Source organism: Stegastes partitus, unplaced genomic scaffold (assembly GCF_000690725.1).
Source record: "Stegastes partitus isolate 25-593 unplaced genomic scaffold, Stegastes_partitus-1.0.2 Scaffold904, whole genome shotgun sequence".
NCBI classification, from domain to species: domain Eukaryota; kingdom Metazoa; phylum Chordata; class Actinopteri; family Pomacentridae; genus Stegastes; species Stegastes partitus.
This window is the reverse complement of record NW_007578635.1, coordinates 90,632-105,804: the sequence shown is the minus strand read 5'-3', so window position 1 is coordinate 105,804 and position 15,173 is coordinate 90,632. Positions and strand designations below refer to the sequence as shown.

The 15,173-nt window shown below is 37.8% G+C and overlaps 1 protein-coding gene across 2 annotated transcripts in view; it reads left to right on the top strand.

The window, feature by feature from the left end:
- The window catches only part of mcoln2 (mucolipin TRP cation channel 2), a 24,275-nt gene extending 9,276 nt beyond the window's left edge, over nucleotides 1-14,999 (top strand). For both annotated transcript variants that reach the window (XM_008293694.1, XM_008293693.1), the window contains exons 10-14: nucleotides 1,401-1,502; nucleotides 2,886-3,008; nucleotides 7,330-7,536; nucleotides 8,868-9,001; nucleotides 14,563-14,999. In XM_008293694.1, the coding sequence (XP_008291916.1) occupies nucleotides 1,401-1,502; nucleotides 2,886-3,008; nucleotides 7,330-7,536; nucleotides 8,868-9,001; nucleotides 14,563-14,599 (603 nt within the window). In that variant the 3' untranslated portion in view covers nucleotides 14,600-14,999. The remainder of the gene's footprint in view (nucleotides 1-1,400; nucleotides 1,503-2,885; nucleotides 3,009-7,329; nucleotides 7,537-8,867; nucleotides 9,002-14,562) is intronic.
- Nucleotides 15,000-15,173: the final 174 nt, after the last annotated feature.

Sequence of the window (15,173 nt, the reverse complement as noted above, 5' to 3'; positions counted from 1 at the left end):
CCTCATATGCACTTCAACGGCCTGTAACTGTGAAAATGTTCATAGTGTGGAGGTAAAACTTTGCAGGGCTTCATTAGAGACACTGAAGTTACTGTAGATAAAAATCAGCTGATTCTGAGGAGGTCGGGCGGAAACACTGGTTATATGTCATTGAATAAAACTTTATATACGATATAATTAAAGCCGAACCCACAGCATTATGGCAATGTGGGACGAGCAGAGTGGCATCACCTTTGATTTTACAGCCGGTTATTGAACTCTATACATAACTGTGAAACTGTCCTCTGCATAGCCGGTGGACTTTAGTCTGTTCAATGTAGATGCTGTAAATTCTGGTTTACTTTAACCCAGCTGTTGTTTTTATAGCCACCATGTTGAGTGTTTGCTCTGAGTTTGAGCGAGAAATACTCAGCCTTGACCGATATTTAATATAAATGGTTAAATCTGATCTTAGAGAAATTCAGGCATTTTATTTACTGTGTACATTTTTCAGGAAAAGTCAAAATATGTGATTGAAGCAGAGTCTGACTATTGCAAGAAGATTTCCTTTAATTAATGTCCTCCACTATTTGGCTCTGTCTGAGTCATGAATATGGAGTAGTGAAAGTGCCAAATTACAAAAATAAATCAATAAAAGAGTTATAAAAATAAAAGTGGAAATAAAAAGAAGAATAAAAAAATAAATAATGTGGCTAACCCAAAAAATATTATTAAAAAAAGAATCCATAAAAGAAAAGGTTAATAAAATTAGAAATATAAAGAAAAACAAATAAAATAATATATTTTTTAAAATTAAAATTTATTGTTATTATTTTGTAAATATTTTTTTCATTTTTATTTTTTCTTTTCATTTGCTTTTTAACATTATAAAAAAAGGAAACGAATTATAAAAAAAATAAGTTAATTTAAAAAAAAAAATTAAAACTAAATAGATAAAAATGAAAAAAAAGGCAAATTATTATTGTTATTATTTTATTTATTTGTCTTTATGTTTATACTTTTATGGATTAATCTTTGATTAAGATTAATATTGCTTTATGTTTCCAAAACAAACAAAGTCTTGAAGCTGACAGACAAACTTACTTTCATCAACAACACTGGCATAAAATACAATAAAATATCCCTGTTATCATCCTGGAAGCAATATTGTCAAACACATCAGCCACAATTAGTTGATGAACAATTAATGGGCTGTTCCTGTATTACAATCCGATAATGTACGTTACGCCTGAGTGAAATAATTCATGCTGATCGAATCAGTTCATTTAATTTAATATTAACTTTTCTAATGATGTAACCTTGTTTGACCTTTTTTTATCCAGAGATAATGCTCCAAACATATTATGTAACAAGTGCAGAGGGCATCAGAGGCTGATTTGTGTTGCTTCTCCTTCCTGCAGAGTCTAACGAGTTATGACGTGTGCAGCATCTTCCTGGGAACGTCGACGCTGTTGGTGTGGGTCGGCGTCATCAGATATCTGGGATACTTCCAGAAGTACAACGTAAGTTTGTCCTGTCACTGTTCTGTCCGTGATATTTGACTCTCGGGATGGATTTTCTTCCTCACTGTCGGCTCGTTTTTCACTGAAATATAACCATGACGAAGGAGAGAGAGCTCTGAAATGTCTTCTGTTAGACAGTTAGAACACCATAAATCATAAAAAGTTTAATTTCTTTTATTATTATTTTACAAAACCTGAACGCAATATGTCAATATGTCCATTTAAGTGTCCACAGCTGTTACCAATACTGGAAAAAGAGGATGCTACATACTTTTTTTAGACATTTTACCAATTACATGTTTAATTTACTTGTCTCCTCTCTGCTCTGTGTAAACGCTGCCTGCAGTTAATTTGAAAAATCTTTTAATTTTTTTCATGTGACTGTTGGTCACAGCTGAGACATTAATACCTTCACGATTAGGACAGGAAATGTAGAATTTTTAGTTTTTTACAGAATGTTGTTAATACTAACCGTTTATTTTTTGGTGAATTTTTAAATTCGAACTGTAAAATAAAGAGATTTCGTTTTTGAGACAGAGCTGCACTTTGCACATTTTGTTTGCAGAGTGAAAAAAAAAAAGTTCACATGAACGAGAGGAAATAAAATATAATGTAAAAGTAGAGCAAATCTCACGAATACCTAAGTTTGGAGACATTATTAACTCCAAACCTGATGTGTTTCCAGCCATTTAAACACATAAACCAGATAAATCCTGCAGGAGACGTCATATATTCCACCACAGACAGATAAAATGTTCAGATATATAAAATCAACTCATGTAATCTTATATATCTGAACATTTTATCTGTTTCCTTGTAATGTTTTTAATTTTCTTATTATATATATTTTGATGTGTGCTGCTACCTTCTTGGCCAGGTCACCCTCAATGGGTCTCAACCTGGTTAAATAAAGGTTAAATAAAGAGACCCACCGGAGTAACGGAAACAGAATAAAACACTAAAACTTACAGCATCACGTCACGAGAATGTGAGAGCCTGACCATTCTCATTGGGTCATTTTGGGTATTTTATTCTGAAAGTAATGTGCTTTTTGGTGTTCAGAGGGTTGAACTCAGATATTACAAGAGATGTTCTTTTTTAGTTTTGTTTTTTGGGGATGATTTGCAGCTGCAGCCTTCTCATGGAAAAGAATTGAGGAACTGAAATTGTGAATATTTGTCCAGTTGTGATCAGAACAGATGAACTCTGGATCACATGTTATGTAACAAGAAGCTGCAACAACTTTTAAAGAACAAGACAGTTTTAATGGACGGGTTTCTACCAGAACTTGTCCTCTTCATCCTCAAATATCAACTTTGCTTTTTCCTGATTTGCTCATGTTTAAAAAATGACTCAAGCCCTGCATGTTTCTTCTATGTTTAGGTGCTGATTTTAACCATGCAGGCAGCTTTCCCCAAAGTCCTGCGTTTCTGCTGCTGCGCCGGCATGATCTACCTCGGATACACCTTCTGTGGATGGATCGTACTGGGACCCTACCACGAGAAGGTAACTGGTCCGGGGAGAACATCCGTCTGAATCTCTTCACCGACGTTTACCATAACGGATGTGGTGACTTTTAGGGAACTATCAGGTCCATGTTCAGTGACTCATGTGCTTGTTCAGGCACAAGTGTTGCTGAGGCTGCAAGCACCCCGTTGCATAAGGGAACTCCCAAATCGACAAGAACTGTGTTTTATTAATGAGCACGAGTTTAAAAGGTCACCTTAGGGCAGTTGGCATGCAGTTTAAAGGAACCTTTGAGGTTCCTCACCTTTACAAATGAGGAGGAACCGTTTGAATTCCTTGAGGAACCCCATAGGAAGGTTCTTTGAAGAACAGTTTTGTGGGTTGTTCTTCACCTTCTTCTTCCTCCTCTTCTTCTTCACCTTCTTCTTCTTCTTCTTCTTCACCTTCTTCGTCATCTAGTTCATCTTTTTCTTTGTTTTCAGCTTCGTCTTTTTGTCTCCTTCTTCTTCGTCCTTTTTTGTCTCCTTCCTCTTCTTTGTCGTCTTTTTTGTCTTCTTCTTCATCATTCCTTTCTTCTTCATCTTCTTCTTTGTCTTCTTCGTCATCATCTCTTTCTTCTTCTTCGACATCATACCTTTCTTCTTCATCTTCTTCTTTGTCTTCTTCTTCATCATCATCCCTTTCTTCTTCTTCGTCTTTTTGCTCTCCTTCTATTATGATTAACTGATTCTAAATGAATATTATTATGTACAGTTTTTTTTTTTACTTCAAACATATGGAAAACCACTTAAGATAGAAATGTATTCATCTTTAAGGAGTGTCTTAATTTAATGTTTCCAAAGAAAATGGAGACTTTTTTTCACAGTGAGGAAGACAGCGAGCTTGTCAAACAACCCAGTTTGCCCACATATGCAAAACCAGTCTTGAAAGCTCGCATTACTGTCTCGGATATCGATGCCAAAAATACATTTTAAAGACAAAATAAAGAAGACTAATTGTAAAAGCAGGCGCAAAGTGGCAGTTAGGCTTCATCGTGACTCACAAATTTAAAAAAAAAAAAAAGTCCTCCAGAAATCCCTTTTGAGTTGTTAGAGGTTCCTCCAGGAACTCTTCAAGAACGTCCCCAGAGGTCCCCAAAGGGTCTCCTAATTTAAAGAGAGCATGTTATGGATATTAGCACTGGAAAACGTGTGATTCTCTAAATTACAACGGTGTCAGTTATTGGTCATCAAACAGACTTTCTGCACAATACTGGATCATTTACAGAAGATTAAATGTGTTGGGTTCTAGTATTGTTGCATTAACGTCTCTGTTGCTGCTCAGAGGTGATTGTTGGGTTTCTTCAGAATCAGAATCAGAAGCTTTTTATTGCCAAGTGAGCACCCACAAGGAATTTGGCGTAATGAATGAGACTGGTACCCAACAATAACAAGACAGGATTAAATACAGAAATCTAGATTGAAGAAATTCTAAATAAAAAATATGTAAAGGAAAGTGTAAAAGTACAACGTAAATAAAAAGTACTGAGAAAAGAGACATAAACTTGCTTAAACCAAGTAATAAATTAGGAAACAGTCTAAATTACAATATTGCACATGTAATGGTCATGCACAGAGGGAGTGCAACAGGTGTCTTTAGTGGTTTACTGACTGACTTGCCCTTGGATTTAACATTTAAAAGCCCTGCGAGGACGATTCATACCTTCTTTTTTTGCTTTCTTTTAAATTTGTAATGTTACTCTTGTATCTCGAATTCAAAGCATCTTGGTGTAAACTCTGCTGCTTTAAATGCATATAAAAGAGGATTACTCAACCAGTTCTGTCAGAACCAACTGTCACGTTTCACTGACGGTGGCAGAAAACTGCAACTCGTCAGACTTTTTCTTACTGTTACTGTTGAATTGCTGTTTCAGCGTTTATGTTCTTCAAAATGGGGAAACAGAGGAAACAGGGCGAGTCCGTTCTTTTCAGGGTTCAGTGTTTTTTTTTAGACACTTGTAGGTGCAGCTTGTGGCCACCAGGTGTCAGTGTTTGTTTACCAGTGAAACCTCTGGTTTCTGCTTTACCAAGTTCGATGAAACTCTCACAGTTGGTCAAAGTCTATCATGGACATGAAGGCACTCGTACATCTGCGCTCACAGCTTAGCCTCTCTGTGAAGCATCGCATTTTATTCTACAGCAGCGTCTTGGACCACCAGAAACCAGTCCGGTGGTTGTAACCAAGCAAGCTGTGAACAAGCAATAAGAATGTAAAGAACAAAGCAGAATGTGTCTGTACATCCTGAAAACAAAGATGTTTTCGCTGCAGTCCGGCGATATTTCGACCACTTCTTAAATCCCTGTCACCTCGACTGGGAGATCTCTGGACTGCAGGTGCCTTCAGGGGAAACATGAGTGTGTTTAGCTGTCCCGGCCTGTTAAGATAAATTATTTACGGAAGTCGGAGCAGAAGTAGGCGTTTAAACAACTCTGCAGATGTGAGATAGACTGAGAACAGCATCTCACAGAATGATGATAATGAGAGTCTTCATTTTCAAAAGGCAGCGAATCTGAAAAAAAAACACAACATGGTGTATAAAAACTAGCACAGTGTTTAAAAAAAGGGAAGTTCAAAGTAGATTGAAAGTCAAATTAAATCAGTATAGGCTCTCAAAGTGGTGAATATGGTGCTGAAAGGTCAGAAATACACCCAGGAGAGAGAAATAATGAGTAAAATCTTTAAATCTGTCCTAAAACACACTGTGAACCTTCATAAAGAGGCTGAAACCGGAGCGATGTGTTGAGTCTCTGGGTTAAAATACTTCACCGACCAGATTACAATTAATCCCAAACTAAAGAGGAGGAACTGCTGTAAATATATTGAAATCATTGAATCAGATTTATTTCGTCGTTACCATTCCGTTACCACATTCAAATCTGATATTGCAGTTTTGTTTTCATCTGAAACCAGCTTCAGTGAGATCTTTGTGCCTGCAGCTGGAAGTTGAAACGCTTTCAGTTCCTCCAGGTCGCTCAGAGCTGCAGTCAGCTGAGCTTCTGTCACGATATTTACTTTGCGGCGGCTGCAGGACTCCCCTGTTCTGTATTTACCGAAGGCATAAACAGAGGATGTCCGACGACTTGCCCCTCCACACGTCCTCAAGTGCCGGGCTCAGGATCCGTCCCGTCGCAGAGGGATGTTGTTTTTTTGATCCTATCACCCCCAGTTGGGACATAACTGCCTCCATAATCGTATCTGAGTCGCCCTTTCAGCCATTTGTCGCTCTGTTTGTCTTTCTGTCGTCACCGATCCGCCTCCGTCGCCTCTTTAAGAAGCAGCAGAGACTTTTCAAAACCTACATTTAGTTTAATCCGCAGTCAAAGATGCACATGTGCAGCAGTTTAAAGTGTCTTTACTGAGTGTTGTTGTGAACAGGACCTCTGCACGTCTCATAAAACTGATCTGGAGTGACTCATTTTCCTGTTTAGCTGCAGCTTCACCTCCATCTGGGGAGACTTTTCAGGTCCTTAAAACATCAGAAATGATTATTTTGATAATGAAATGAAAAATTAAGTCAAATTTTTGGTTTGGAGACATTTGATCACCTCAGGATTGAGAGATTAATAGAAAAATAATTTACTGCAGTTTAACAAGCTGACATTACAAAAAAAAATCTGAATAAAAGATGATATTGTAGAAATATTAATAACAATAATACCTTTATGTCTATGGCACCTTTTAAAAGCCGAGTTTACAAAGTGCTTTACAGACAAAATAAATTAGTTCAACAACAACAACAGATAAAATAAAATAATAAGAGAGAGAATAAGTGGAATAAAAGAAAAAATGGAGGATAAAATCAAACACGAGGATATAAATGATAATCATAGTAGTAATAGTCAATAAACAACATAAATAAGTAAATAAATGAAGATTAAAAGAGAGTAAAATGAACAATAAAATAAATTAAGTTGTAAAAAAATTAATTAGATGATAAAAATAAACATAAATTAAGAAATGATCGGAATGGGTCGATGGTGTTGCTGCATGTCTCAGATTTAGTTTATTTGTTATTTGACGGCCACAAATGAAGCCTCTTCATCTTCCTCAGTGTTAAATTCAAACAGGAGGCGTCGGTCAAGTGGAAAAATATTCAAAACTGATCCTCTTCTGGAGCCATTTAATCGTTCAGATCTGATGGAAACAGTTTAATCTCATCATATTTCTTGGCTGTGGAAGTTTTATTTCTCTTAAGCTGAAACCAGATTCTCAACATTCATCCAGAACATTTGACAGAACTTAGTTTTAGATCCTCATCTCTGTTGTTTCAGAGCTCCTCAGGTTCGCCTCCGTGTTCATTTTGTCGTCTTTCTCTCTCCAGTTTGAAGGTCTGAGTCGAGTCGCCGAGTGTCTCTTCTCGCTGGTGAACGGCGACGACATGTTCACCACCTTCGCCCAGCTGAAGGACAAGAACACGCTGGTGTGGCTGTTCAGCCGGGCGTACCTCTACTCCTTCATCTCCCTGTTCATCTACATGGTGCTGTCGCTCTTCATCGCCCTCATCACCGACGCCTACGAGACCATCAAGGTAACTGGAGAGGAGGCCTGCGGCTCTGAGTGCAGCTGACGGGGAGCAACGTGATGTTCAAAGTGCTTTAAAATCCTCAAATCACTAAAGTAAAGTCACTCAATGATATGAAACTGGGCGCAAGAAATCAAATCAAGTTTATTGTCATTTTGCTGTACATACAACATCAGTACAAACAAGATGAGAGAGCGTTTCTTCAGGATCCAAAAGCTAAAAGCTATTAAATAAACAAGTGTTTGCATGTCTGGATCAGCGGTTCAACATTCTGACAGCTGGTGGAATGAAGCTGTTGATCAGTCTGGACGTTCTTCCTTCAGTGCTCCGGAAACGTCTGCCTGATGGCAGCAGTTCAGTTTATGGAGAGGGTGTGAGGAGTCCCTGACAGTGTTCAGTGTCCTGCTCCTGGAAAAGTTCAGCTAGCTGTCTGTCTGTCCACCATCCACTGAAAGATGCACCAGTTACAGTGTTGGGATATCGTAGAGGGACGAGGATGCAGCTCCCACCGAGCCTCAGCAGCACTTTGGCCACAACCTGGGCACAGATCACAGAAGAAAATCTTTAACGAACTCAATATCTGATCGCTTCATTAACCCTCTAAACCCCTGAAGTCCATCAGTAGGTTTGAAAGGCTTAATATTGTTCAAAAAGTCACCAAAACTGCATCAATTAGAGATTCTGAGCCAGAAACTGTAAAAAAAAAAAAAAAAGAGAAGGTAGAATTGCTGAATTTTCAACTTTTCCGTAAACGTGTCGAATCCTGTTCCATCCGTTTAATTAACCAAATCTCAGCTTCAAGTTGTGATATTCCATCAATATCACTTCATTGTCTCTGTTTGAAAATGATCCAAAAATAAAGCGTTTTCATTGATCGGGTTCTTTAAAGAACAAACAGCGAAGCCAATTAGAGGCTCAGTGGTAAACAGCTGGTCAGACGGAAAAAATAATAAAAGAAATTCAACTTTACTTTGTTCTTTATGTACGATTGATGTCATTCTAACTGTTTTCTGAGTTCTCTGTCCTCCGTCTTGGTTGTTCTGTTTCCATAGAGGGGCTTTATGTTATAGTAAAAAAAATGCAACAGGAGTTCAATGGTTAAAGATGGATTGTGACGTTTTGATGGACTTTATTTATTATCTTCACTTTCTAATAATTGCTGATGTTGAGAAGCTGAAGGAGTCGGACAACAACGACTTTAAATCTTTGAGGTTGTTCCTCCTCTGAGGATATTTTATAATCCAGAGTGGAGTTATCTCTCAGGCCTAGTGTGAATGAAGGTGCTGCTTTGTAACTTTGGATGTGTTTTTTTTTTTGTGTGTGTGTACGTTTTTCAGAACTACCAGAAGGACGGGTTCCCGCTGACGGACCTGCAGAAGTTCCTCAGAGAACAGGGAGACTTTCCTGTGATGGAGGAGGACAGTCGGACCGACGCTGGACTCTCGAGCTCTGTTCTCTGCTGCTGCCGACGGTACGACGCTGACGGTTGATTTATTTATTCAGTCACTCCAACGTTTGTTTCCTTTCTAAATTTATTTTCTCGACTTATTTGGGATTTCAGAACAGCGTGATGGTTGTTTGTCGACTTTATAAATGTAGTTGTATCGTCCTCTCGTGACTGAAATCATAACTCTGGTTCAGCTGAGAGGTTTATAAAGTCAGTTTCTTTAAATGTCATTTTGCTTTTTCACTTCGGTATTTCAGCGTTTTTGCACCAGTGATGCCAAACAAACAGCAGGAGTTGTACAGAGATGCATTTTCTTTAGTAGAATAGAATAAAAATCACATGCTGGTAGAACATCACACAGCTGCCTTAAGTTAACAGCAAAAGTAGTTTCTTATGTTTCTGTAAGACACCAGTATGTCGAAGCTCTTTAGCTGAAATAACATTTTTAATGCTAAAATATACTAATTATTGTTGTCTATGAATTATCAAATTTACTGTTTTACAAAAAAAATAGGAATGACATCATTATTTCTTGATTAAAATGTCAAATTATGGTTATTAACTTGCATGTCTGAACGGAAAAGTTAATTTTAGTGGATGAATTTTGTGCTTGATTGACAACTGAACAGCTCAAGTTTCCCAAATACCAGCTATCAGCCTTTCTTGACTGCAAATAATCAGCATCGGTTCAAAAAGAAGCAACAGATCAGTTCATCCCTGCTGGATATACACAAGTAATGTTATGTTTTATTGTCTCATTGTAATTATATTGCAGGTTTTAGTACGTCTACGACTAGATTTAGTGCTGAAATGTTTTTGACGTTCAGTGTTTTTGATCTGCAGCAACTTTTTTTCCTCTGTAAGGAGACATTTGGACCCAAATCGTGGCACCAGACCTCCTCGCTGCAGAGATGTAGGCGTCCATCCTTTAATTTGTTACCCGTCTGTATACACGCACTGAGATATCGTCTAATGTAGCTGCAGCTCAGTTTGTGTTGCTTCCACCTCGTTGCTACAGCAAGACGTCGTCCATGCGTCTGTGTTTTCTGCTCATTCCTTCGCTGTGAGCCAATCTCTCTCATCAGCCGGCAGCAGACTCGAGTGGAGTTTCCTCCACGCTGTGGTTTGGCTCTGTCTTCGCGCGGTCTGAGAGCAATGAAATTAGTGGTGGGAGCTATGCAGACACACCCAGTGATGGGCTGATTACAGAGAAACTGAGGCTGCACACTGGGAAGAACCACCTCCCCAGCCCACCGTGGCTCCGTCGCCGCTGCAGATAAACAGGTCACGCTGCACTCTGAGGCTCGGCGTCGGCCGGAAGAGTTGCGTTCAAGTGCACCGTGGTCGGTTTGGAAGAGTTTTGGAAGTGTAACTGCAGTGACCTTTAATGTGGCGGTGGTTTTGTGTAGTAGAATGGTCTGACACCGCGTCCTCTCCTTCTCAATCACTTCCCCGTCCCTCTTTGTGTAATCAGATGAGGATTATTTCCTAATAAGCCAGCGTAATGAGTTGCATTTCTTGTTTACTACATCCCATTCGAAACTACAGCAGAGGGGTTTTTGCACAGCTTGGAGCCGATTCCTCTTAAATCCTACAACTTCACCAGACTGGGGTGTTTTGTTGTGGCTTTTGGTTCTGCTTTCTTAAAGATTCCTCAAATATTTTACCACCGTTTATTGTATTATTTGTTTCTATCCAGCTTCTATTTCGTGAGTGAGTGCAAAAATATGTTGTTTATGCCAGAAAATCAGCTCCCGTAGTCGTCTGTGTGGAGTCGTGCTGTGTTTCCCACCAAACTATTATTTTCTTCCTGCTTCAGATGTTTGTGCACGCTGTAAAAATAATGTCAGACTCGTGTAATCGTTGGAAAAGAGTTGGAAAAGTTTTCCTCCGCCATCATTACTGCTTCAGACACACATTAACACTCCGAGTCTTGAGCCTTTCCTGCGCGTTCGACAGCCGCTTTCCATCACCGAGCCATCCGGGTTTTCCCGCTCCGGACGTCTAAGCGTTTAAGGAAGTGCAGTTTCAGTTACAGAGCCATTATGTAATAATGTGTAATGAAACTGAATCTGCATCTTCTCCGTGTAGACGAACATAAAACCGCCCGTGGCCTTTTAGAATTCGCTAAATTTTGTCATTAGTACTCGTTCCAAGTTGTCCAGACTCTGTAATTGCAGTCATTTGCAGCCTCTGACCTACTAAATGTAATTTTTATGAGTTTCTTTGTCTCATTGTGCTCGTAGAAATTAGATCATATTCTCAGAAAACATGTTAATGACTTACTGGATGAAATTTCATCTGCATACAATTCGTCTTTTTCTGCTGCAGTGTGTTGTCTTGTTTGGAAAGAGTCACCCTCCGGTCTGATTTAAATCTTGTTACTCAGTTGGATCAGTTGAAATCATTATGACGCCACAGTAATTTAATTTCATGTGTTTTTTACTTTTTAAAATTTATTTTGCTTTATTTTTTAAAATGTAATTTGCATGCAATTTTTTTGAGGATTATAGTTTATTTGATTAGATTTTTAAATATAATTTAATTAAATTTTGCTTTATTTAATTTATTTTTATTTAAATAAATAAATACATTTAGTTTTATTAAATCATTAAAAATATTTAGCTTTATTATTATTATTTAATATTATTTTAATTTATTTAATTTGATTTTTAAATGTCATTTCATTTATTTGGCTATATTTTATTTTAATTTAACTTTATTGTAGTAATTTAATGTAATTTATTCTGTAACTCAATGTGATTTAGTTTGAGTTTTTAAAATCTAATTAAATCCTTCTTTATTTTATTCTTTTTATTTTAATGTTGTTTTATTTGGTTCGGATATTATTAGTAGTTATTATTAAACTAAATTGTATTTTATTTTATTTTATTACTGTAATGTAATTTAAGATATTTTTAAGTTATTGTAACTTAATTTAGTTATTTCGAAATGTGTGTGTGTCTTTGGATAGTTGGATGAATTTCAGATGCAGTTTCTGATGACAAACACAAAAGACATAAAATAAATTAATCAGGACCAATACTGTAAATATAGCAAAGCCCATTTAATAAGAACACATAAATAATACTTTAAAACAAGGACAACAGTACATAAGACACGACTTAATAAGTTACAGAGTTTGGCCACAAGCTTGATTCTCTTTTAACTGTGATTAGAAATCAATTTTAAATGCATGTTCAGCATCTGATAAACGTTTGCAGACTGTTGCATGTGCGAGACGTTCCTCGTCTTCGGCGTTCTTCAACACAGACTTGGTGTGTCTGTCATCAGCTGTTTTGTGCTTTATGAAGCAGTAAGACGGGGAACAGCCGAACCATGAGACAAGAGAAGCTTCTGCAGATCTGAAGAACTGTCTCAGCTCAGGAGGTGATGGTTTCTTTGGCAGTAATGACGTTGAACCTGAAGGGTCTCAGGCTGGTTGAACAGAAGCGACATGAAATATAACGACTCTGCCTTAGTAGCTGTACGGTGGAAGTTTGGCAAGTTGAAGTCAGATTAGAATCGATTTTTGCACCGAGATCTTTCATTAAGTGGAAACCAGAGTTATTAATCCACTAATCGACTGCTAATTTATTCACTGACGAGTGTGTTTGCCCTTAAATGCGTCTGCTGCTGTTCTTACAAAACATTTCACTGGATGGTAAAATAAAGCGGCTCAGAAAAGGGTTTTAAACGGTGCTTAAGTACAACCAGGCGAGGCGGTTTTCTGCTTTCTAAGAGAAAACATTCACATCCTCAAAAGGCTGCAGCAGTTTGTGGAAGCGAGAGTCTGAGCTTCTCTGCAAAACAGTAAAATGTGCTGCTCACTTATGGACGTAAAGACGAAGAGAAAACATCTAATCGTAGCGAGAACTTGATTCCTCTTGAGAGGAAACAGCCAAAGAAAGACACAAGTTTGTCATTTTCATAGTTGTTCTCAGATGGAAAGCGGTCAAAGCTGCGTGAAGGTGGAATCCCAGAGAGCGAAGACGCGTCCTGCTATGACCTCGAGGAACTGACGAATGTGTTTGTTTATGGAAGAAACCCACCAGTTTGAACAAGCAGCTTCAGGTGTGAATTCCTGCACGGAGCTGAATAAGAGCATCAGGATGACTCAGTGCATGTCGGTGGTTTCTCAGTGAACCAGGATTAGTTGATGAAATGTGATGGCAGCATCTGACAGTTGCTTTTGTGAAACCCAGATGAGGCGGATTAGCGAGCGTCAAATAAGGATTTTAACTTTAATTTTCTGTTTGTTTAGTCATGGATATATACTGTTACATAGAAATACTTATAAACAAACATTCAAGGGGCTTAACTGGAGAGCAGCATTTTCTTTTTCTTCTTTTTTTTAAACTGAAGCTCATTATTAAAATAAATCTTTAGCATGAAGCATCGTGACGTTAGTTGTTCTTGGTCATTTGTCAGCTGCAGTCAGAGCTACAGAACTTCAAATAAAGTAAAGTGGTTTGTGAACTGAGCAGAGTTTGGATGTAAAATGACAACAGCAGCGACACCAGAAGAGGAACTTTGCATCTGTTAGCTTCTCTCCTGCTCTCTGTGCTCACTTGTACGGTATTCTAATACAGCTGGATTCCCATTAAAGCTGTTCTCATTTACAGGTTTTTCTTTTTTCTGTTCTTATCAGACATGAAATAGATATTACATATGAAATAGTGACTGAAACAGGACTGATTAAGATTGCAGAAGTCACTTTCATGTTATGGAAGTGATAGTTTGACTCATCAGAACCACGAGTTAAAGACGACGGCTATTCTGAGAATTCAGGTTTATTTTTATGAAATTCAAAGTTACTAATAGATTCAGAGAATATTTGCACTGCAAGGAAAAAAAGACTGCTCTGTGCTTTTTACTTCAGGGGTTAAATCTAAACCTGGATTTCTTTTAGAGCTGCACTACTGACTGAACTAATAATCCCTCGTTTTTATTTATTTTTATCAAGTTTCAGAATCAATCATAAACAACTTTTTTTTGTGCATGCAAACTTGAAACTGACTCGAGTCAATCTTCGCTTAATCTCTGTGTACAGCAATCAGGAAAAAAAACAAAATGCTAAAAATAAGAATGTAAAAGTTGAGGAGCAAAGAAATAAACTAGACAATGAATTTCCAGTTTAACGTTACAGTTTTAAGACCTTTGTTTGCATTTTGCTGCTTTAAACCTTCAGTTTGTCAGAATGACATGAACGTAAAAATGGAATTTTGCACTTTTTTGGTGTAAATTGTGTTACTTAGATTAATCAGACATAATATAATGGAACACTGGTAACCCTGATGGTTTAATTCTACACACCATGTGTATTTTGTAATCATGGATCCACTATTCTTTATTCTGTTTTTGTATTTTTCTCTTTGTTTTTCTCTTTTTATGCTGCTGCTGTAATGTGTGAATCTTCCCAGTTTCAAGTTTATAATTAGAAAAATGAAAGATGAGTTGTTAATGTCTCTCATGACAAAGTATGTTGAGAAATGTGCTGATCTGTGAATTAGCCGTCCGACTAATGACTGGAAGTGTTTTTGTGCTGATGAGACATCCGGTGCTTCTCTCCTCCGTCGTTGCAGAGTTCCAGTAAACGACGATGAGATCCTGATCAGCTGACGGCCGCCACGCCTCCAGATGAGCTGGTTCAGGGAGGACGACGCTGGAAACTGGACTTCACATGTCTGACGTGAAGATTCCAAAAAATCCTGGAAAGTGTATTTACCTTTTCCAAGAATCAGGTGCAACATGAAACACGAAATGAGCTCCAAGCTTCACCGAACGCTGAACTGAAAGTCAAGCTGCAGAGCTGGAACTAAGACCAGAACGTTTCATGTGTTAACGGCACCGATTCGCTGTTTAGAAGTTTACAAGGCCTTTTAAGATTTGCACACGCCAAAGACCTAGATTCTATATTTTCTGAATATGAATGTCGCTGCATAAACCGGTGCAACGTTATGCAGCGACACGTGTAATTTATTGTCTTATATTGTTGGAGTAAAGTTAATCTTTTCATTTATCCTTCTTTGCCTCCTGTCTTTGCCAGACATGCAGCTTTGAAGAACTTCCATCTGCATACAATTAGTACTTTTTCTGCTGCAGCACATTATCTTGTTTGGAAAGCAAGTTGAAAAGCAAGAGTCACCCTCTGGCCAGTATGTGTCATTGTCAGTTTTGTTTATTATGACACTTA